General features: G+C 38.2%; 1 protein-coding gene across 10 annotated transcripts in view; it reads right to left on the bottom strand.

The window, feature by feature from the left end:
- The window catches only part of TNNI3K (TNNI3 interacting kinase), a 284,880-nt gene that overhangs the window by 156,624 nt on the left and 102,728 nt on the right, over positions 1-25,528 (bottom strand). For 9 of the 10 annotated variants that reach the window (XM_025417974.3, XM_049111789.1, XM_049111786.1 and 6 more), the window contains 8 exons: positions 25,186-25,280; positions 24,417-24,566; positions 7,901-7,987; positions 7,268-7,324; positions 6,200-6,292; positions 6,063-6,120; positions 5,741-5,935; positions 4,892-4,996 (listed from right to left, as the gene is read on the bottom strand). In XM_025417974.3, the coding sequence (XP_025273759.1) occupies positions 4,892-4,996; positions 5,741-5,935; positions 6,063-6,120; positions 6,200-6,292; positions 7,268-7,324; positions 7,901-7,987; positions 24,417-24,566; positions 25,186-25,280 (840 nt within the window). The remainder of the gene's footprint in view (positions 1-4,891; positions 4,997-5,740; positions 5,936-6,062; positions 6,121-6,199; positions 6,293-7,267; positions 7,325-7,900; positions 7,988-24,416; positions 24,567-25,185; positions 25,281-25,528) is intronic. The other variant, XM_049111790.1, reaches the window with a different exon arrangement.

Below are 25,528 nucleotides of genomic sequence, written 5' to 3' on the forward strand. Positions count from 1 at the left end.
GGCGTCTCATTGGCTCAATTGGTTAAGCAGCCAACTCTTGATTTTGGCTCAGGTCATGATCTCAGGGTCCTGGGATTGAGCCCTATGCTGAGCTCTGTGCTCAGTGGGGAGTCTGCTTGAGATACTGTCTCTCCCTCTGAATCCTTCCTCCCGCTAAAATGAATAAGTAAGTCTTTGAAAAAAATGTTTAAGAAATATTTAAACACTATAGACAAAGGAGACATATCGGTGTGCCTCATATGCAATTTCTGTTCCACACTAGCAGAACACGGGCTGTAAAAGAAGCACTAGAGCAGGAACACTGAAGCACAAGAAGATGATATGAGAAATGATTTGAATCACAGGAATTGAGCCTGAGGACTGAAGCACAAAGAGCAAAGTTGGTAAATGGCTGATGCTCATTCAGTATCATCAGCCTCCTTTATCTCTCTGTTCTGACTTGGTTTTGTTATTGTTGTTGGGACAGCATAATACAATGTTAAGAACACTATAAGTTATGGATGTGACCTCAGACTAAGTCAGTTTCCCTATCAGTGAAATGGAAATAATAATAACTATGTTATAGGATTGATGTGAGATGAAATAAGAGCATACATGAAAAGGGCTTAGTAGGCCTTTCACATGTGAGTGGTAAATAAATGGCAGGTATTATCATCATTCTCATCAGCATCATTGGAAAGAACCACTTCCTTACTCAGCCCTTCAACTTCTCCTTAGTATATACTTAAAGATCAAAATTAATTTTCAGACCTGTGAGGTAAGAAGCTTGCCAGGGGAAAGGTAGAATTCTTTCCTTTCACTCATGTAAATCAACAACCACAGAACCAAAAATAGAAGCATCCCCCTCATCTGTAAGCTGATCAATAGGCTCAAACAGCCCCTTTGCTTGAAACTACCAAAAGTATTGGGCAAGTTGATCAGGCTCTACCTAAAAGCAGCCATACTCGTACCAACTAGGCCATTGCTTCCTGGAATGTTATTCACAGAAACACCCCCAGGAATTTGGTTCAGTTAAAAATGCATTGATCGAACATCTCTAGATGAAGAGAAAAGGATCTCTGTTCTTGGAGCACTGAGCTGCCCAGATTAGTGGGAGAAAGAAAAGTGTAAACAGATAATTTCAATGCTAATGTGCAAATATGTCTGAGTTCCTCACCCTGATGTGCATCTTTCCCTTCCCCTTTCAGTGGGGCTCCATCAGCATTGTAGACATGAAAGGGTTAGTCTGCTGTGAGAACCCAGAGGAAGACATGCACCTGTTCTCCAAATTCTAGCTTTAGCTCTACATCCTCCATGAAGCTTTCAACTCTACTTTGATCTTTGACTGACATGAAATCTTTGAAAATTGCTGCCTAATCATTTTGGTCCTTAGTCACCTTCTACCTCATACGGGGAATAAATTGTTTGCTGGGCATATGCTCTACGTACCCAACCAGAGCGTAGTAAACCCAGAAGGACTTACACTCTTTGAGGCAATGTGCAATGCTATATCCCCATTAATCTGAAAAACTCAATGTTTCTATTGTTGCCAGATTAAAGATTAGTAAAAAAGTAGTTCACAAATAATAAATGCAATAGTTTGGGACTCTATTATATTCCAGGCACCTATGCAATGAGGTTTTGTAAACTTTGATGACTTTTTGGTACAATTGAAATCATTTGGGTTACATTAGAAACAGAAAACATGGATAAGAAGCTTTTGCACAGCAAAGGATACAGTCAACAAAACTCAAAGACAACCTACAGAATGGGAGAAGATATTTGAAAATGACCTATCAGATAAAGAGCTAGTTTCCAAGATCTATAAAGAACTTATTAAAGTCAACACCAAAGAAACAAACAATCCAATCATGAAATGGGAAAAAGACATGAAGAGAAATCTCACAGAGGAAGACATAGACATGGCCAACACGCACATGAGAAAATGCTCCGCGTCACTTGCCATCAGGGAAATACAAATCAAAACCACAATGAGACACCACCTCACACCAGTGAGAATGGGGAAAATTAACAAGGCAGGTAACCACAAATGGTGGAGAGGATGCAGAGAAAAGGGAACCCTCTTACACTGTTGGTGGGAATGTGAACTGGTGCAGCCACTCTGGAAAACTGTGTGGAGGTTCCTCAAAGAGTTAAAAATAGATCTGCCCTACGACCCAGCAATTGCACTGTTGGGGATTTACCCCAAAGATACAGATGCAATGAAATGCCGGGACCCCTGCACCCCGATGTTTCTAGCAGCAATGTCCACAATAGTCAAACTGTGGAAGGAGCCTCAGTGTCCATTGAAAGATGAATGGATAAAGAAGATGTGGTTTATGTATACAATGGAATATTCCTCAGCCATTAGAAATGACAAATACCCACCATTTGCTTCAACGTGGATGGACCTGGAGGGTATTATGCTGAGTGAAGTAAGTCAATCGGAGAAGGACAAACATTATATGTTCTCATTCATTTGGGGAATATAAATAATAGTGAAAGGGAATAGAAGGGAAGGGAGAAGAAATGTGTGGGAAATATCAGAAAAGGAGACAGAACATAAAGACTCCTAACTCTGGGAAACGAACTAGGGGTGGTAGAAGGGGAGGAGGGCGGGGGGTGGGGGTGAATGGGTGACGGGCACTGAGGGGGGCACTTGACGGGATGAGCACTGGGTGTTATTCTGTATGTTGGCAACTTGAACACCAATCAAAAATAAATTTATTATTAAAAAAAGAAACAGAAAAAATGGCAAATATAAACATATCTATTATACAGTAAATGTTCTATTTCCACTTTCAATCAACATTTATATTTTTGGTCCTGTTTTATAATCTGGTGGTAACAACTTGCACTTACAGAACAAAGGAACACACACTCAATTGCCCCATAATTGGAGAGTTACGGCTAGACGAAACTTTTAATGGTCACTAATTTGTTTTAATACTACATGCAAAATGGTTGGGATGACAAGATAACCCTCCTCCAACTCACAAGTCACCAGTTTATATTATGCTAATTTATCACCTAAATCTACTTCCTAAATATTGTTCAGAAACTCAAAGCAAAAAAAAAAAATGTCTATTAACATGCATGCTTTTGAAAGAGAGGTAAGAAAAAAACCTAATAACAGCAAAGAAATGACTTTTGTGTGAAAACTAATAAATAATTTTAAATGGATTGAATCCCACACATATTTCTTCTAATATCTAAGACTCAACCACTCTCCTACCTAATTTATTTTATCTCTCCTATCTTTCCTATCTGTCTCTCTTTCATTTTCATTGGTCACGAGTGAAGTTCTGCTTTTTAAAATTACTTCTCATTTAGATTATGGGCAACAACTTCTTCACCAGTTTCTTGACTTCTCCACCGAGTGGAGAGACTGGGTGAATCATTCCAAAACACGGTTCCAAATCTCTGATTCCTAGATCTACCACCTCAATGCCTACTTCTTTCTTACAAAGCCTAAACTACCTTTATGTCTAGAATTCACTGATTTCTGTGCTCTTATTCCAATTTGTTTTTCTAAATTTCCTTCCCAATTGTCTGTTTCATACATTATGAATACTAGCTACATTCATATGCACTTCATCCCCCAACATGGAACTATTCATTGTTGCTATATATGCCTTTAACGTTCTAATCTCTGTTTTCTTAATGTCTTCCCTAAGCCTATGATGCCCTTCCAGAGTTTATCCATTCTTTGGTGCCAAGTTCAAATGTCCCTTTTTCCATGAAGCTATTTCTAAATTCCTCAGAAGTAATTTTTCTTTCTAAAAATTTTGTAGAATTTTTAATATCTCTTATAAAACATTATTTTATACCTAAAGTAGGTATTTTTTTTTTTCTCCTCTACTAGAACTACTAGAAAGCTCTACTAGAAAGCTTCTTGGGAATGGAGTCTATGGCCGCTTCACCTTGTAGGCTCTAATGTGCCAAGTATAAAGGTTTTAAACATAGTAGATACCCAAATAGTTGTCGAACAAAAGGCTGAATGGAGTAGTTACTTTTTAGTAGTCTCGGAATTGTGGGCTCTACACAAAAGGTTATATATGAGATCTGAATGTTAGTTATTGATCATCATGAAATGAAAGTTACGTTCAATAATATGACTTGTTTCATAAACTAGATCAGGGGTTGTCCAGCTATTCTCCAGAACACCTTTGGGATTCCAAAGAGGTGGCCTAGGGATCCCCCTCCTTGGCAGTAGAAAATGGTAAGTGAACAGATTTCTAAACCCTACATTCTGTCTTCAACTGAAAGAGCTACATTTTGTATACTGGCCTTCTTGTAAGACTTTGCTTAGAGAAAGCTTTCACTGTTTAATTTTTTTTTTAATCCTTTGGGGTTTCACCCCTAGAACACTACAATTCCTTGTTTGTTTCAAGTCTCTAACCCACAGGAGAACATTTTCACATGAAAAACAGGTAAACGAGCTGCTGCAGTTTGGCTGAATTTATTATTAGAAAAATACCAAAATGGTAGCACAAAAATAGTGTTTCAGGTAATTTAAATCAGAACCTCTTATAATATCTGACTTTGTATGAGACCTGACATGCCATAATAGTCATTAGTCTAAATTCTTGTTCTGACTCTCTTGACTTGAGAACTAGCTGGCTGGTGAGTCTTACAGATAGCACTCTCTCGAAAGATCCCTGAGAGGCAGTTATATAACTTTCTATTTGAAAAAAAAAAAAACAAAAAACAAAAAAACAAACTTTCTATTTGCGTAGAAGATGATGACAAAACTTTCTATCCCTTAGCCGTAAGGTAGCCTGTCACCTAACCCACAGAATAGAAAACCCTGACTTGCCATATACTTAAGTGAAGTTAGATATATTTAAATCTGTTTTAGACTCCTAGTCACCTGAACAATTCTATGTTCATTATTTAGAGGGAAAAATACCTGTTTAAGTCACGGTGTATAATTGGTTGTGTCAGGTTGTGAAGGTACTCCATACCTTTGGCAACGTCTACTGCAATAATTAATTTAGACTGCAAATCAAGAATCCTGGAATTTAAAAATAGATTTAGTGAGGATGGAATGGTTAATGCCAATAACACATCCTTCTAAAAGATATCAATGGTGCACATGATTTGTTATTCTGTACATCTTTCAGCCCTTTTTGCTTTATTGAAGATTAGACTAAAAATCCAAAAAAAATCTGGAAAAAGAACTTTTGTACATCAGATGATGCCTAATTATCAATCAATTCAGGTACCAACCCCTCATATTCAAAATATTCCACTTGATTTTATATTTATAATGCTATACTTAATTTTTTTATGATAACAGAAAATGGATTCTGCTTTAATAACTGAGTGAAACCACACTCTAATTATTGTATGCATGTATCTAGGAACTGAATTCAAATTAGATTTGTGCAAGGACATTCTCTTTTAAAACTTTAAAAAATAAATACTGTGACCCCTGGTAATTATTTTATTCTCAGCTTACATATAGCTGCGTTATTAGTATGCCATATTTGGCCTAATTATAAGCTTCAGTTGCTAATTTAAATTCCTTGAATTTGTTATCTCCAACTGACTTCCTGTTAAGAAAGCACAGAAGTATTTCTATTCACTAAAATATAATTATTGGGCAGAAGTTATTAGCCATCTTCAAACTGCCACACTTCCGAGCACTCAGGGATGTTAGAAGGGAAAGGCTCATCCAAGTGGAAAGCCTCGGAGGTAAATGCAAGGATAATTCCATGGACACGTGAAGTGAGAAGTCAGAACAAGAGAACCATACCTCTTCTGCTCATGAAGGAGGGAGAACAGGGAACCCCCTGATATGTACTGAGTGACGATGGCAAACTGGCTGGGGTCATTCAAGCAGGCACCCACAAACTGAATTATACAGGGATGATTGAGGCGGCAGAGAATGGACACCTCTCGGCAGAACATATCCACATCGGATTTGGAGCAGTAGGTGTTGGCCCGGTAACTGGAAAGGGCGGGAACAGGAAATCCTCAGTCAACAGACGGGTCAAAACAAGGGGGCTTGCTGTGCATATGCTTCTTAAGGTTCACAATTCCAGTCTGGTGCTGACTTTTCTCATCTGCTCTCTTACCGTTTTATAGCCACTATTTTATTTCTGCATCGTCCTTTATACACTTTCCCGAAAGAACCTAAAATTAAGAGAAATGAATAAACACGTGTTGTCTCGAGCTCATGAAACTAAAGCAGAAGGGCGTTTTCTTGGGTTACCTGAGCCGATGATTTCATGGAACTCAATTTCTGAGAGCTGAAGATGGAAATGCGAGGGCAGTCCAGCCCTTAGGAGGAGAACATCTGCCTTTTCTGAAAACAGGAAATGTTATTTTATTTGTTAAGACAAAGAACACACGTGGATGTGTACACATGATGCACGTACATACCTTACTTAGCCAAAAATGTCATTCCCTGGTAACATTTAATTTTCCAGATACAATTGACTACTTGTAGATATTGAAACCTTATCACAAACGATCCTTGTCCCTTTGCATTAAAAACATGTGAGTAGTCCCGTCTCTGTCCCCTGACCTTTGTTATCAGGGCTAAGGGTTTATTTCTAATCTGATCAATAACTAGCTCATCTGCATGACATGGCAACCCCGGAGTACTGTTCACATCACATCATGATAAGGAGCCTTATCTGGCCGATCCCTTCAACTTATCATAATGGGCTTAGCCAAATATCCATAAGCTAAATCTCAAAGGGATGCCAATTAGATGTCAAAAAAGAAGTCCACGAATCATTCAGAGAAACACCTCGAACCAAAAATAATTTTTAAAAACTTCAAATTCTAAATGCATAACTATAAATTTGTTGTTGAATCATGAAGGTATCTTTTAATATTCCTGATTCAATGGCTTTAATTTCTGTGTGCAGCATACACTCAAAAATTTCCCAAGGTATTACTTGTTTGGGATCTTTTGGAAAATAACCTATTTTTTCAAATTGATTTTCCTATGGCAAACCTATTCCCAATTCTCCTTAAAGACATTAATATTTGTGATTTAGACTTCATTAAAAATACAAATGTCTATGAGAATTTGATCTTCCTTTAATACTCAGGATATTTTCACTGCTGTACCTCCATGAACCGAGATAGCACATGTAAAATAGTACAGAGGGTAAGGTTAATTATGGAAAGAATGCTTTGTTGATAATATCATTTATGCATGCAAAATAGTCATCATTTATAATATGTAAAACAAAACAGAAGGTTATCACATTTGAGGCAATAGTTATCCTTAGTAATAAAATATAACAATTGTCCCATGTTAAAATACCTTTTGTCATGCTTTTAATCTTCCCCAAGGGGGATGGAAGAGACACATAGGAGCCATCTAGAAATCAAATTATATTACAGAGTTTAAAGTAGCATTTTTTTTCTACATAAACAGTAAACATTATACAAAGAAGCAGGTGACAAAAGAAATTTGCTAAGAAAACCAACTGAGAATATAGCTTTAACCCAGGTCCTTTTCTGGACACTGAAACTGTATAGCAAGTGTTTATTTAGAGAGTATATAAAAGATTAAAAAAAAAAAAAAAAAGGTCTAGTAGACTCCGGCAGATTTAATTTGTGTCTGGGTATGAGTATTCTCTGGCCTGCCTTAATAGATTACTGAAATGGAAAACGACTGCTCTCAGCTCACCAGGGCCTTCCCGGTCATGCATAAGCTTCATAAACATCCAGTCGAGGGAACGCTAAACCTGAAGGAACTGCAGACTGGTGAGTCGGAAAACAGCCTAAGTGAAGGCTTCTTTATTTTCAGCCTTACCCAGACATAAGTTTTCCTAGAATAAAGTCAATCTGACATGCCCTCATCCCTAACCCCAGAATAGTAGTAATAGAAATAAAGGTTTACCTTTTGGCACAATATTGTACTAACGACAAAAACTTAGTAAGAAAAGGATACCTCCTCCAGGTTGAGAATATTCATTACAGGGCAATTCATCCTGCGGTCTTTTATAATGCTTCAGGAGGGTCACGATTGCATCATGTCCTTTGTGAAAAGACAAAAAAGGTCAAAGGGTCTTAATTTTTGTGTGATTTATTCAGCCCAAAAGTGATTAGAGGTAGCCTGAAACATAGGATATATCTTAAGAGATAATATATCGCAATAGGAATGTAGTACTTTCATTCACTCATTCATTCACCCACTCTTTCATTCATTCAGAATGATTCATTGAGATTCTACTAGATCTGAAGCACTATGTTAAGCACTTTATTGGGTGGTAGGGATATAAAGAACAAGGTGACTATGGTCCTGTCCATAAGAAGCTTGAATAATAATGAGGTAGGTTGAACAATAATGAGAATCTCTAAATGAGGAAATATGAGGTACTAAGGGCACCATTAAAAGGGTAAAGAGCACATACGGTAACTGGGAGAGAGGGATGTGTTTGCTTTGATTGAATGTTACATTTGGGTTGACCGTGGCCGTCTAACATGGCACTGAGATAATTCCATAGGTTTTTGTGGCAAGAGGCAGTTATCTGTCTGCCTATCAGTGTTTGTACTCCCCATTCATGGAGTGATTTTTGTCACTCAGAATAGCTGTCCACCCAGGGACAATAGTGCCTTATCGTCCTGCATCAAGTTGTGGCCTTGTGACAAATTCTCATCAAGGCAACATGAGCAAAAGTGATGCCACTCCCAACTCTGGGCTTAAAAAAAAAAAAAAAAAAAGTGAGCCTTCTCCTACTCTTCTCTTCTGCTGGCTGGCTGCAGAAGGTTCTGAGGCCCTATGGGATGGGAGAAAGTCATCCACTGGACCAGAAATGCCCACATTGGACTTCTACATAACTGATAAATAAATGCCTATTATATAACACTCACCAAAATTAGGGGGTTTATTAATTGCAGTAGGTAACATATTGTGAAAGAGAAAAAAACGCGAAATGCTCTTCTTAGTAGATCCATGGTTTTCAATAGAACTAAACTTTTTGATACTATTTTATGTTTCAATTATAAAAATAATCTACTGAAGCTAATTTATACAAGAGAAAAACAAAGTCAGCCTTAAAGACCCTGCCAAGAGACTTGTGAAATGCAACAGAATTCATTGTGAAAATGGCAAACTTTAGGAATTGAAAAAGCACACATGCTTAACGATCACGGATGGTTCATGGTTAACGCTGGTTCAGAACACACCTGATTAATGTAGAGAGTGCGTGCTGAGAGTTATGCTTGGTTATCAAATCCCCCCTTCAAAAAAAGAGAATTAAAATTAATAGAGCATGCAAGATCATGAGATGAAGTAATTAAGATACTAACTAGCATTAAAAGCTTTTCCAAATGTAATATCCCAACACCAGATTCTTCAAGAAAAAAGAAAAAGAAAAAAAAAAAACAAAAAAAAAAAACACCGTGATAACAATTGCTAAAATCTGTAGCAAAACTTAAATCTACAGAGTGAACAATGAGTGCCCATTTTCTTATCCATAGATTTCAATTCATGACTGGCAGATTCGTAATTTTCTCAAATGATAGATGTAGGTTATGATGAAATAATGAGGAGCCAGTCCTATTAGCCCTTTTTCTTTGGACTCTCCTGTGCTCACAATTAGGGAAAGCTCAAGGCCTGAATGGCATTAGCCAAGAGGCACATTTCCAAAGACTCTAATAAGGAACAGACAATGTAAAGGTTACAAGGTGGGAGCAGAAATGTGACTTCTTCAGAAATGAAAGGCCGGTGTGGCTGGAGCATCACAAGCAAGGGTGAGAGCGGTTCCAGACTTGGGTAGAAAAATAGATGAGCTCACATCATGTGCAGTAGTGCTTCACAAACTTGTTAGTGTGTATAGGAATCACCCGGAACACATGTTGTTTATTTATTTTCTTTCAAAATTTTATTTAATTTCTAGTTAATATTTAGTGTAGTATTAGTTTGAGAGGTAGAATTTAGTGATTTATCACTTAAATACAACACCCAGTGCTCAATACAACCAGCGCCCTCCTTAATGCCCATCACCCAGTTACCCTGTCCCCCACCCACTTCCCCTCCAGCAACCCTCAGTTCATCACCTATAGTTAAGAGTGTCTTAGGGTGTGCCTCCCTCTCTGGTTTTATCTTCTTTTATTTTTCCTTCCCCTTCCCCTATGTTCATCTGCTTTGTTTCTTAAATTCCACATGGAAGTGAAATCACGGTATTTATCTTTCTCAGACTTACATCACTCAACATAATATCATCTAGTTCCATTCACATCATTGCAAATGGCAAGACTTCATTCTTTTTGATAGCTGAGTAGCATCCCGGTGTGTGTGCATGTGTGTGTGTGTGCACCTGTGTGTATACCACCTCTTCTTTATCCATTCATCACTATTTTGTGACACTATTGTTGTATCCTTTGGGGTAAATACCTAGTCGTGCAATTGCTGGGTCATATAGGGTAGCTCTATTTTTAACTTTTTTAGGAACCTTCATACCATTTTCCAGAGTGGCTGCACCAGTGTGCATTCCCACCAACAGTGCAGGAGGGTTCCCCTTCCTCTTCACCCTCATCAACATCTTTTGTTTCCTGAGTTGTTTGTTTTAGCCATTCTGACCTGTGTGAGGTGGGATCTCATTGTGGTTTTGATTTGTATTTCCCTGATGACGAGTGATGTTGAGCATTTTCTCATGTGTCTGTTAGCCACGTTTATGTCTTCTTTGGAGAAATGTCTGTTCATGTCTTCTGCCCATTTCTTGACTGGATTTTTTATTTTGGGGGCATTGAGTTTGAAAAGTTTTTTTTTTTTTTTTTTTTTTTTTTAGATTTTGGATACCAACCATTTATCTATGTCATTTCCAAATACCTTCTCCCATTCCGTTGGCTGTCTTTTAGTTTTGTTGTTTCCTTTGCTGCACAGAAGCCTTTTATCCTGATAAGGTCCCAATAGTTCATTTTGTTTTTGATTCCCTTGCCTACGGAGATGTGTCTAGTGAGAAACTGCTGCAGCCACGTTCAAAGGCAGCCACGTTCTCCTCTAGGATTTCAATGGATTCCTGTCTTACACTTAGGTCTTTCAATCACTTGGAACTTATCCTTTTGTGGGTGGTGTAAGCAAGTAGTCCAGTTTCATCCTTCTGCGTGTGGTTGTCCAGTTTTCCTAACACCATTTATTGAAGACACTGTCTTTTTTTTCCATTGGATATTCTTTCTGGCTTTGTCAAAGATAGTTGACCATATAGTTATATGGGCATTACTGGGTTCTCTATTCTGTTCCACTGAACTATGTGTCGTTTATGCCAGTACCATACCGTCTTGATGGTCACAGGCTTTGTAATACAGCCTGAAATCTGGGACTGTGATGCCTCCAGCTTTGGTTTTCTTTTTCAACATTACTTTGGCTATTCTGGGTCTTTTCTGGTTCCATACAAATTTTAGGATTGTTTGTTCTAGCTCTGTGAAAAATGCTGATGTTATCTTGATAGGGATTGTATTAAATGTCTAGATTGTTTTGGGCCATAGGGACATTTTAACAAAATTTGTTTTTCCAACCCATGAGCATGGAATGTTTTTCCATTTCTTTGTGTCTTCCTCAAATTCATAAGTATTCTATAGTTTTCAGAGAACAGATCTTTTACCTCTTTGGTTAGGTTTACTCCTAGGTATCTTATGGTTTTTGGTGCAACCACAAATGGGACTGATTCCTTGACTTCTCTTTCTGCTGCTTCATTATTGGTGTATAGAAATGCAACAGACTTCTGTGTGCTGATTTTATATCCTGCTACTTTGCTGAATTCCTGTATCAATTCCAGCCATGTTTGGGTGGAGTCTTTGGGTTTTCTACATAGAGTTCATGTCATCTACAAAAAGTAAAAATTTGACTTCTTCCTTGCTGATCTGTATGCTTTTTATTTCTTTATGCTGTCTGATTGCTGAGGTCAGGCCTTCCAGTACTATGTTGAACAGCAGTGGTGAGAATGGACATCCCTGTTGTTTTCCTGACTGTAGAGAAAAAGCTCTCAGGTTTTCCCCCTTTGAGAATATTAGCTGTGGGTCTTTTGTGTATGGCCTTTATGATGTTGAAGTATGTTCCCTCTGTCCCTACTTCGTTGAGGGTTTTTATCAAGAAAGGATGCTGTATTTTGTCAAATGTTTTTTCTGCATCTATTGAGAGGATCATATGGTTCTTATCCTTTCTTTTATTAATGTGGTGTATCACATTGATTGATTTGTGGATGTTGAATCACCTCTGCAGCCCAGGAATAAATCCCACTTGGTTGCGGTAAGTAATCCTTTCATTGTACTGTTGGATTCTATTAGCTAGTATCTGTTGTGAATTTTTACATCCATGTCCTTGAGGCGCATATTGGCCTGTAATTCTCATTTTTTAGTGGAGTCTTTTTCTGGTTTTGGAATCAAGGTAATGCTGGCCTCATAGAATGAATTTAGAAGTTCTCCTTCCATTTCTACTTTTATTTGAGCGGTTTCAGAAGAAGAGGCATTAATTCTTCTTTAAAGGTCTGATGGAATTCTCCTGGGGAGCCATCTAGCTCTGGAATCCTGTTTGTTGGGAGATTTTTGATCACCGATTCAATTTCTTTGCTGGTTACAGTCAGTTCAGATTTTCTGTTTCTTCCTGATTCTGTTTTGGTAGTTTATGTGTTTCTAGGAATTTATCCATTTCTTCCAGATTGTCTGATTTGTTGGCATATAATTGCTCATAATTTTCTCTTATAATTGTACTTCTGCTGTGTTGGTTGTGATCTCTCCTCTTTTCATTCCTGATTTTATTTCTGTGGGTCCTTTCTCTCTCTCTCTCTTTCTCTCTCTCTTTCTGTATCTATTTTTGACAAATCTAGCTAGGGGTTTATCAATTTTGTTAATTCTTTCAAAGTACCAGCTCCTAGTTTCATGGAGGGAGTGCATTTTAAACCACAGATTCCTAAGCCTTAGGTGATGCCATTTAGGAGTCCACACTCTGATACTATGGATGTGGAGCTTTGGAGTTTAAAGGAAGAAGTTTGGATTTTAATGTAGGTGAGATGAGGGACCACTTTAATTAGTTGGAAGACATGAGTTATTTCCCTTTTTTATAAGATCCTTATTCACAGATTAGCGTTATGATAATCCTCCTAAGGCTGTTGTAGAGATTTAAGTGAGATAATACATGTGCCTACAATCCTAACATGTAAATATGCCTTTCGGATCTTTTTACCGCTTTCTTGCTTTACTATTTTGCCCCCACAATTGTAAATGAACTTGGGAACTCTCTTATGGAACTTCAGATAACTTTTCTAAACACCAATATGCTCTATTTCTGTCACTGCTGTGATTAACTACTGCAAGCTTCACGGCTTAAACAATATAACTTTATTGTCTTGTAGCAGTGGAAGTCAGAAGTCTGATGTAGTTCTCAATGGGCTAAAATCAAGGTGTGGACAGGGCCCTGCTCCTTTCTAGAGGCTCCAGGGGAGCATCAGCTTCCTTGCCTTTTCCAGCCTTGAAAGGCCACTGACATTCCTTGGCTGTGCCCCCCTTTTCATGTTATCAAAGCTATCAATGGCCGGCCGAGTCCTCCTTCCTCCCTATCACTCTGACCTCTGCTTCTGCCTCCCTCTTCCACAGTTAAGGAACCCTGCTAGTACACTGGACCTACTGGGATAATCCAGGATAATCTTTCTCAAAGAGTCATCTAATTAGCAGCCTCGATTCCCCGTTCCCATGGAAGGCCGAGTACTCATAAGTTGCAGGGAATAGGACCTGGACATCTCTGGGGGGCCATCACTCTGCCTAACACCCCAGGGTGAGGAACGTTTCGGCGCGCTCTGCTGGCGTGTTGCCGCTGCCTCCCGTTGAGAGCCTCCCTTTCTTCCCCATGTGCTGACGGCCATTTGAGCCTCAGGATGAAAGTAGCACCACCAACAAAAAGTTCTCTGAAATTGAAATACCCCTGCGTGCGGCCTGCTGCCAGATTCACAGGTTGGAGGCTTCTCTGCTCCCCTCTGCATTGTCTGCCCCACTTGAACAGGACCTGTGGTGCTTTTAGTCAGTGGTTCTTTTCCGTAATGTGGCCTTTAAGCGTTTGGGACAAAGGCAAACCAAAACAAAACAAATTTTCTTATTTCTGTTTCTCCTTTGGGAAAAAAATTAAACAACCTGAGCCCCAAGCATTTACCCAGGCATAACAAAGCTTACTCAAATCACAAAGTCCACCTCCCTGCCGGTCTCAGCCTCTCTGTGGGGCTGACTGCGGCTGGGGCTGACAGCAGAGAGGCCTCCCGCCTTCCCTCGTGAAGCAGAGAGCCGCATCCTGAATCCTGAGCCTGTGGGAGTCAGTGATCACACCCTTGATGTTACCTTTCATTTCAACAGCTCTCTTGGCTCCGCTTGCTCTGAGCGGTTTTAATTTCCTGCCAGCACAGTGGCACAATTTGCTGGCATTTTCTTTGGGATGCTTTTCATCAAGAGCCTAATGAGTGCCTGGGTTCTGGCTGATGATAAGCATGAGGCTGCCAGGGAAATGCCAAGAGGCCCCTCGGCTCTGGAAGGCATCTCCGCCTGATTTCCCACCTCCTGCTAACTGTGGGCTGAGGCCCACATGTATGGGAAATTCTCTGCTGCTGTCACTGTTCTGACACACTACCCAAGTGGATGCAAAGAAACCTGGAAACCGCCGGGGCCCAGCTCCCTGACACTTGGCCATAAGGAGTTAAGCGGGGAAATGCCTCGGTGGAACTCACGGACCCGACTTGCTAAGGCGCTCCTGATAATGGATGCACCCAGACAGCCCAGGCGTGCTAATGGAACACGTCCAGAGATAATCAAACTTTCGCTAATTGAATAAAATGTTTTCCCATATCTAAGAATTTACTATCTACATCCAAGTATTTTACCCAAAACAGGAGGTTGCTATGTTATTAGCCTAATGCAGTTTTAATAATGCTTTGCACCGTCAGAGGATTACCGATTGGAGCCCATGAGGGTTCTTGCCAGCTTGGAGTGTCTTTCGTTTCCTGCATCCCACTCTTCCAATCTGTCTGTATTAACTCAAATTCCATGTTTACCCTTTAATTCGTCTTCTTTTTCTGTTCCTTTCCTTATATGTGGAGTGATTCCTCCCAATTCCAAACTTCTTTGTTTTCGACTTTCTGCATATCTTTACTTTATAACCTAGGTTGTTGTTTAAGGCTATAAGCCCTTCCGGAGGTCTATCACATAGACAGTTTAGAATGTATGTCATGACCATGTGTACAGCAGAGGGTTCACAATTACTCAAGGAAGAAAAGGACACATTTTACTATATCCCTATAATGATAGGGATATATCCCTATAATGATAGGGATGATTGGGTCTCTCCAACCCTATCATTTTGTCTTAGAAACACTGAGTGCTGTTTATTGCTATGAAAAATTATTTTTAATAACATAGAAGAAACATTGTTATGAAAATCATTTTAAGTACTAGGTCTGAAGATTAATGGTCAGTGATGCTAGTAAGTATAAGACCTTCTCTCTGACGTTGTGACTCCAAGGCCCCCTGGGTCTAAGATAGAGAACGTGGGGATTAGTTCTTGATTACATAAGCCAAGGAATTCCTATTGACCTCACATGTTCAAAATGCCCAGGTGATCAAAGGAGCAGTCTCAGCCTTTCTTTGTACATGCCTGAAGGAGGAAACTTTCACAGCAATGGTCTAGATGAGATTTTGGTCAATATTTTGTTATCTCCCCTTCCATAATGTCAAAAGCTCATTTTCCAAAAGCATTGAAAAGTAGGATCAAGGATGGCTCCTGATGTTTGTTCTTCCTCCTGGTCCACACACTATCAGAGGCAAGAAAAATTCAAGACTTGCTTCATCTTCTCATCTCTTAAATCTGAAAGATGCTTTCACAAGAAAGGGTACACGCATCTTTTCTCCCCAATATTGTTGTCCATTAATCACCAAATCACCAGGCCCAAACAAGAATGCCACCAGTCCTTCACCTTGAGATAAGAATCCCCATCATGAATGCTTTTGCCACAAGAACTCTATGCAAACCAACTCATTTAGCATTCTTCTTTCCTTCTCTTCTCTCCTTCTCATTTGGCATTTCTTTTCCCTTCTCTTTCCTTCTACAAATATTTATTGAGCAGCCACTAGAGATCAGCTCAAGTAATATCCTCCCAGGGAAGCCTCCATGACTTCTTGATTTTTAACTAGTGTCTCTGGGATGCCTGGGGCGGCTCAGCAGTTGAGTGTCTGCCTTCAGCTCAGGGCCTGATCCTGGAGTCCTGGGATCAAGTCCCACATTGGGCTCCCTACATGGAGCCTGCTTCTCCCTCTGCCTATGTCTCTGCCTCTCTGTGTGTCTCTCATGAATAAATAAATAAAATCTTTAAAAAATAGTGTCCTTAAGCTTTTTACTCAGTGTTGTATTTCCTTTCCATTTTAGTCACAGGACTTATTTTCTGATAGTTTCTATTTGTTTTCTTGCCCATGACCTGTCTCTTCCGTTAGAAATACAAACTTCCAAAGAACAGGGTAAATATTGTCTATCTCACTGTTTTACCTCAGTTCTTAGCACAGGGTCTGTCATATATTAGGTTTGCAGTATTTTTTTTTTTTGAATGACTGAATGAATAGAACCAGGTATGAGAGATATAATATTGAGATATAAATGCCTTTAATCTTATAATGAATAATTTCTAGAATAAAAGAAAAAAATTATAAATGTTCAAATCTTATTTAGCCAAGTTCTTAGGAAGGAAAAGGTAGAGGATGCTATGAATGTGCATAACAGTGCTATTTTGCAGTAGGCTAGAGGGGTCACGGAAGAGTCCCTTAAGGGACTGTCTTTTAAGCTGAACTTGAAAGATGGATATGAGTCGATTAAGCAAAAATGGAGGAGAATAGCATTAGAAGCAGAAGGGCATATTTCATGGTTCTAATGCATAGAAAGGGGAGCTTTTTAAAAAAATACTTTAAAATCATCTGCCTACTAAAATTTAATTAGAATTGTGCAGTTAATAAGAAGTCCACAATATTTAAAGAAATATCTATGGAGACACCAGAGTAGTGGTGAGTGGTATTCTTGAGAACGTCTACTATATTATGATGAACTAGATGCCATTTAATGAGCGAGACGTGGGACTGACGAAGATATCTGCTCATTCTCTAATTTACTCCAACAAACGTATATGAGCACCTATTAGGAATCAGTCATTGAATTAGTCTTTTGGAAGAGAAAAATTAATAGCTCAAATGTTTGCTCTCAAAAAGTTTATAATCTGGTAAGAGGAGGGGTGCTTCAATGTGAAATGCTAAATACAGAGACAGAGATGCACGGACGGTGTAATAAAACATAAGGAAAGGACATGCATGCTAGCCTGGAACGTCAGCAAAGGTTTTCAGGAAGAGAGGATCTGTAAATGGAGTTTTGAAAGCTCAGTAGAAATCAGAAATTGAAAAAGTGGAGTGGGATAGGGAGAATGGGGCGTGTAGAGATAGAGAGGATTGTATGAGAAAAGGCTTAGGAAACATGGAATAACATGGTATACCCGGGGAAGAACGAGTATCTTTGTATTACTGTCATGTTAGTAAGACACTGTCTCAGGATAATTGTGCCCATGTGATAAGTTAATGCATACAAAGTATTTAGAATATGCCTGGCACAGAGTGAACCCCTGGTGAATGTTAATGATGCAGTGGATGTAATGATGATTGTGGCGTGTGGGGTCGCTCGTGTGACAGGAGTGACTGGACATGAGGTTTGAGAGGTAGGAAGGCACAGGGTATGATGCTCTGACAATACATTGAAACTTTTTCTATAGTTAATAGTGTGTCAATGAAAGATTTTAAGCTGGGGAATGCTATGGCCCTGTTTACACTTCTTCAAGACTACAGTGAGAAAATGGAATCAGAGAAGCTGAAGACAATAAAAAAAAAAAGTAGTTATGAAGCTTTTAAAATGGATCAGGAGAAAGATGATAAGGTTATCAACTAAAACAGCGACAGTAAGAATAAAGAAGAAAGGATGGATTAAAATGTACCTGTGAAGTAAAATGATGAGACTTTTTGATTGAATGGATGTGGGGAAAGAGAGATTGAGGGAGAAAAAGTCACCAAGCATCAATCCAGATTTCTGAACTCGGCGACTAAGTGGATGCAAACGCCATTAAATGACAGAATGAGTAAGAGATATGGCAGGAGAAACTGACTGATGAGGACAAAAAAAAGATATTAAGTTCAATTCTGGGCTTGTTGAGTTTTACATACTCCTCAGATATCCAAGTACAAAGCTCCAGTGAGTCAGTTGGTATGGTGGTTTGAAAACATGGCCACAAATTCTGACACTTGTCCACGACTGAAGGGGAAACCCTACTATAGCAAAGATACTTGCAAATTTGTGCTAAACTTATTGTTTTACATGTTTGCATGCAACTATACAAATAAAATAATGGTTTTTAAATTACTTTTTTAAAATATTCTGATCAGTGATTTTTAAAACCTCCTTAATTTTGCTTCAGTTCTGAGGTTTTAAAATAAATGATGTTACTTGATTCATAAATAAGAAAAATAAATAAAACACACAATGCTTTTTTTTTTTTTTTTTGGTTGGTTGGTTTTAAAGATTTATTTATTTGAAAGAGAGAGTGAGAGAGAAACAGACTAGGAGAAGGGGCTGAGGGAGAGAATATCTAAGCAGATGACTGAGCGGGGCCTGACATAGGGCTTGATGTCACGACCCATGAGACCAGGACCTGAGCCGAAACTGAGAGTCAGATGCTTAACCGACTGAGCCCCCAAGGTGCCGCATAACAACGCATGGTTTTACTTATTCCAGTTTTGTCTGGTGGTGTTTGGCAGGGATATAAACTCTTCATTAGAGAGTCAATATGTCATATTTCCTCCTGGACACTAAAACATGTTTTAAATTAGGAAAGACTGCGATTTGGGACTTATGTGAAGCTTGACTAAACCTTTGCTATGAACCTAATAATAGCAGATACCATTATTTTTACTGAGCTCTGTTATGTTCCAGACATTTAGATCTTAGCCCGAACCTTTAGAATTCTGTAAAGTGTTTATTAATTTATTCTTTTAAATCTGAATATGAAATCTTAGAGGGGTTAAATGACGTGTCCGAAGTCATTAAATAGTAAGGATGGAATTTGGACTTGGATTTGATTCTCAAGTGAGTGATAAGAGCTTGTACAGAAATAAGAAATAAGACAGAAATCTGTTTGGTACCAGCTCTTCACTTAAGAGCTGTGTGGTTTGGGCAATTGTGAATTGACGGATTGAAGTCTCAAACTTGTATTAATCTGTAATAGGAAGGTAATAGCAATTTAAAGCATTAACTTGATAATTTAATTATAAATACATGTATATGGATGTGTAATAGGCACGTAATGAATGTAAATTCTTCTACTCTCCATTTTAATGTATGTGGCTTTTGCTTTTTTTATTTTCAAATTTTTACTTAAATTAACATTAAATTAATTAACATACAGTGCAATATTGATTTCAGTAGTAGAATTAAGTGTGTTTGTGGGTTTTTACAGTTATTGTGTTTCAGAAAATATCTTACTGTGTGTAAATTGTGCTACCCCCCCAACAAAAATAAGAGTTCTGAACATTCTAATGAGAGTTAGTATTATTCTATTTGTTTTATTTTTAAAAGAGGGTAACTAAACATGTAGACAGTAACCAGTACACACAAAATTTCACATAGATTTTGAAATACCATCTAAATTTTGCATTTATTTCTTCTCCTTCACCCCTAATTCACTCTAGCATATTAAATTAAGCTTCACTAAACTGAGTAACTAAACCCAAATTGGTAAGAATTTAATATAGAAGAAGTTTGGGAATTTACAATCCATTGATGAAGATTTATCAAAAAAATTAACAAATCCATCTCTTCTTCCTTCAACTTTTCCCCCACTCTTATCTTTTAGTTATTTTTTACTGGCTGAAGACTGTAGAAACTCACAACTGTAAGACTTTATTACTTTTAGAGAATACACTATAGTACGTTTACTATAAATAATTCACACCATACTACACTTGTCAAAAGGAATGAACAAAGTATATATCATGGTACAGGAGTCTTGATTTTTATTGTTTTTGCTCACTTACTCACTAATTCTCCAACTGCAGCTCCCTGTCACTGTGAATTACAGTCGTTCTGATGTATACAAATATTGTATTCTGCGTAATTAGATATTGGGAGAGGAGCCTCTGTAAATTACTTTAACTGGTGTCAGTACTGAAGCAAAATAAGAAGTTTTTAGCTCTGTTTCTGGTTTGGGTTATTTTCTGACCCTAAACAGCCTGACATAAAGAAGTGCTTTTCTTTGTCAAAAGCAGCCTTTTCAGATCTAACTGCCAGACACACTATTGAGCTATGTGTTCAATTCTAATTGGCTGAGATCTTTTCAATTCGGCAGTTTCATCTTTAATGCAATGGATGTAAGATTATGTGTAGGTCTTTTCAATGAGTTTTCCATACTGGTGATTAGGGCAGAGGATTTAAACGTAAGCAGGCTGCTGGCGATTTCTTCTGGCCAATTTAAATTGATTCATACAAGTCCTTTGTACCCTAGGGAAAGGGCATAACAGATCCAAGTGAGTGAGACAGCTATGGCTACTCTCAGATGGAAGAGTAGCAAACAACGGGGAGGGGTGCCGGTAGCCGACTAGAGGAGGGGAAACACTCTAAATATTGTAAAATCAGAGCTTTGAGTAGCCTCACAGAAAAATATTGAAACTTAATCAGTAGGCTTCTGTGTGGAATCAAGGTCACCAGGATAATCATTTCCAAGATTGATTTTGATATCTTTAGGTTAAAAGGGTTCTGTAAATGGAAACTGTTCTTCATATCTGATCCCACAGGGAGCCATGGTGAGCAAACTCTTTTCTGAGTTTCTAAAAGAAAGTTGAGGGGGATCCCTGGGTGGCTCAGTGGTTTGGCACCTGTCTTTGGCCCAGGGCATCATCCTGGGGTCCTGGGATCGAGTCCCGCATCGGGCTCCTGGCATGGAGCCTGCTTCTCCCTCCGCCTGTGTCTCTGCCTCTCTCTCTCTCTCTCTCTCTATGTCTAAAATAAATAAATAAATAAATAAATAAATAAATAAATAAATAAATGTTGATAACTCTTACAAAACTCTAAAGCACCCCTGAACTGAATGTGCTGTATCAGAACAGCAGAAGGTAAGCTAAAAAAAATTTTTGTCAGTTGAAAAATTTGTCCTAGAAGCATTGAGACGGGTAGCATTTGAGAAAAACTTCCAGATTTCTATTAAGAGAGTAGACTAAATAGTATAGTATAGTGATGATATTTTAATGAGGCCATGTCAATCTCCCCTGAACATATGAAAACAATACATTTTTCTAGCAAGAGAAAATAGCAACAATTTCATTTTGTGGGTTTTGACTCGTTCTGTTCTAGAACATATGCAAAAGATCCATCTGTCTCTTGAGTACTAACATTCAATTTGTTAAAATTCATAGTAATAACGAAATACAACACTGATGCCTAGCACATTAGTCGAACACATAAGGGTGACAAGTATAGCATATGTTGCAGAGACCAGTGGGTAAATCCTCTAAGCTAAATGATTTTTGTTGTTGTCATTTGCAAGGAAATCTTGGGAACTTACACAATGATTCATTGTTTCTTAAAGTGTGGAATTCCACAAAAAAATAAAACTAAAACCAGTTTTCAACTATCACTCTCAGTCAACTAAAAACAAACAAAGCCAACCCCTGTGAAGAGTTAGCTATAGCAGCTATATCTGAGCTGTCTTCCGGAAGACTAATGCTTTGTAAACAGCTTTCCCTGAAACTCAAGTTTCTTGAGAGACACTGTCTGAGAATCACTTGAATAAATGCAATGCGTTGAGTAAGTAGAACTTAGTAAGCCCTCCCGAGGCTTCAGAATATGTAAGATTTTTCAACTGATACTCAAATACAGAACTACCTGGAATTTATTTATTTATTTAAATATTTTATTTATTTATTTGAGAAAGAGAGAGAGAGAGAATGCACGTGCACATGCACAAGCAGGAGGGAGGGGCAGAGGGAGCCCGAGAAGCAGACTCCTCACTGAGCAGAGAGTCTGACCTGGGGCTCAATCCCAGGACCCTGGGATCATGATCTGAGCCAAAGGCAGACCCTTAACTCAGTCAGTTAGGGTCTGAGACTGACTCAGACTGAGCCACCAACCCATCCTGGAATTTATTTTATACAAATTAGAAGGTCCTTGTACCACAGAAATGCATCAAAATATTCATCCGAAGTCATGTATGTGAATGCTAAATGGCAAAAGTATTCTTAATGGCCCCCAATTAAAAATTATCAAAATGCTCCTAAACAGAAGAATGAATAGTGATATAGTAACAAAACTTTATATTCTATAACAAGAATGAAAAACATATAATGACCTGAAATAACATGAGTGAATCTCTCAAATTGTTGGTCAAAAGACGCCAGACTCAAAAATGTATATGCCATTACATTCCACTTGTCTAAAGGGCAGAGAAAGGCAAAGCTAATCTATGCTCCATAGAGGCAGCGGGACCCTTTCTGTAGAATGATTGGAAGAGAATGTGAATAGGGCTTTTGTGTTGGCCATCTTCAGTTGCTTCATCTGGATTCTGGATGTTGGATGTGAGTTCAGTTTGTGAAAATTCAATGAGCTATAACGTGCAGACGTATGTATGCGCGTGTGTGTGTTTACCCAATGCTGAAATAAAAAACATAAAACATAACAGGGTCACATCTAGCTCATCCCTTACTTTACCATGTCTGCTCACTTGTCTCTATTAAAGTAACTCCTATAATCATTTTTTCACTGGCAGTCTTCGGATCTATATTTTTCTTTCTCTCTATGTACTTACAACTCCCCATTCCTAGCTATCAGATTCCATCTCTCTTTTAATTGATAGAATTTCGTGTCCTACTTTAGGGTGAAAACCTTTTAGATCAAATTGGTAGCCTGAGAAATCTTCCAGTTTAGTAGCTGTGCTTTTTTAGTACGGACTTCTAAGATTCGAGCGTTTAAACCCAACACTTCTTTATGTACTTTCAACATCCTAATAAGACAGCAAAAAATAGGCAGTATTTTATATTTAACAGTATTTCATTGCAACCTTCTTATTTCAATGACAATGTAGACTGTTCCATTTCACCTGAACATTTAAACTCCATAGCAGCTTACGTGTATATCTCGAGCTTGCTCATGAGGTCCAATATATCTTAAAACAATGATGAAGATGCCATTTCATCTTTGATTGTTTCTAGTTTCCTTTCCCTTAAAATGTACAGCTCATTATTGATATACTCTATTTATGAACTACTACTATTACCACTGTTATCAGTACTGAACTACCAATTATTAGTGCTTGCTATGTGCCAGCCAGTGTAGTAATCAATTTGCACGTATTATCTCATTTAATCTTTATAATCTTGTGAAGTCGGCATTGTTATTATTCTCTCTCTTTTTTTTTTTTTTTCTTAGATGAAGAAACATCTACTTCCTTACTCCTTGAATCTGGACTGGCCTTTGGACTTACTTTGACCAATAAAATGTGGCAACAGGGACATTAAATGACTTAGAAGTCAAAGCCTTAAAAGGTTTTGCAAATTCTGTTCTCTCTCGCAACACTATACCAAGACTGCCACTTGAAAAGTCAATCTCACCTGCTGAAAGACACTGGTTGAAGGGAGCAGAGGGATACCCCAGGCAACAACCAGCACCAACTGTTAGACATCTAAGGCCATTTTGGGTGTTCCAGCCCAGCCAACCCCTCTTACTAAATGTAGCTCATGAGCAAGTCCAGGCAAAACAGGCAAAGAAACCACCCAGTCAACTCAAAGAACCATTAGAAACAATAAATCATTGTTATTTAAAAAAAGAAAAAGAAAAGAAACTGAAATTCAGCAAGGATAGATGACTTGTCCAAGATCAAAGAATACAGCTTGATTTAAACCCAGGTGTTCTCACATCAAAGCTCAAAGTTTCATCACTTCGAGCTCAAGTTAAGTTTATAGGTACGCACTACTTACTGGTCTCTTTTTCCTAGTCCAGGCATTGTCAGTAAGGTTAGATGTAACAAATATTCCCTTTCTTTGTAATTATTTCACTAAAACAGTTTGAATCCATATAAAAATTCCCCTATATAAGAGACAAAGTCTAGCTCTATGTCTACTCTAGGAAAGTAACTATTATTACATATCATAATTTTATTTCTCCAGTATCTAGGACTGTTATAGCTCATTTGCTTTTCAAAGTGCCAATACCAAGAATGCCTTCAGCTCATCTGTAGCCCCAGAGTCGCCTTCCCTAGTGAAGGTCTATTGGACTCTTTGATCAAGTTCCCAAAGACTCAAATATAATCTATAGAGAAAATGGGAGTGTACAAGTAATACAAGCAAAGGAATTATTAATGCATCGACATACTCTATGCACAAAGTTCAATGGTATCACTATAGAGATGCAATGATGAAGACTATACCTTTTTCATAAGCCCACATCAAACATGTCTGCTCATCTTTTTCACCACTAGACCTGCTAGGATCACAAGCTACCAGATTCATATCAGCTCCATTATCCAGTAAGAATTGAACCAGGCGAATGTGACCATGGTAGCAGGCAGAGTGCAATCCTATAATAGAATGAAAGTATGAAAGAAGAAAAGAGGAAAACTGAACCTCAATTTTCAAAAGACAGTAATTACCACATCACAGCATTGTTGCCAGAGATATAAAGCAAAGATGGATTTCTTTGATAAAGAATTAATTCTATTATTGAGCAAGCACACCCTACTTTAAGAAAAAGAAGTATCCTATTTACTTGATCTTCTAGATAGATTGCCTTATGTTTAGCACAATTTCTGGTATTTCTACATCCACTGAAATTACCAAGAACAAATATTAGCATCTTTATACGAGAACAAAGGCCCCAGATAAATGTTTTTCTTGAGCAACAAACCAAGGGCAAGGCAGTGTGGTCAGTTGTTCCTGGTATGGGCCATAATAGATGTGTCAACTATAGATAATTTTGCAGGATAATGAAACTGACCAAAAGTCATTCCAGTTTTTTTTTATTATCACTATGCACCATGAATTCTAAATGATGTCATCAGACAAAACATCCTTCCTCATCAGGGTTGACCCTTCCTCATCAGACTGACCACTTCCTTTTTCCTCTTCCCTGTTAATCACACCACTGTTCTTGAGCATTGATATGCATCAAAAACTGGTGATGTCTCACCAAAGTCTTACCTGTGTGCCCATCCCTTCCTTGGTGGTTGATGCTTATGACATTTTGATCAAGAAGGAATTTAACCAGGTCAATGCTCTTACCATAGGTACAAGCACTGCAAAAATACAACATAAGGAAAAGACTTCTGTTATGAGCTAAATTGTACGCCCCACAAATTAATATGTTGAAGCCCTTTTATAACTTCACAGTTTGACTATATTTAAAGGGATACAATTTAAGGAGGTATTTAAGTCAAAATGGAATCATTAGGGTGGGCCCTAATCCAATAGGACTGTTGTCCTTATAAAAACAGAAGTTTAGTACGCAGATGACATGGACAGGACAATCATGTAAAGACACAAG

The sequence above is a fragment of the Canis lupus genome, chromosome 6 (genome assembly GCF_003254725.2).
Source record: "Canis lupus dingo isolate Sandy chromosome 6, ASM325472v2, whole genome shotgun sequence".
NCBI classification, from domain to species: domain Eukaryota; kingdom Metazoa; phylum Chordata; class Mammalia; order Carnivora; family Canidae; genus Canis; species Canis lupus.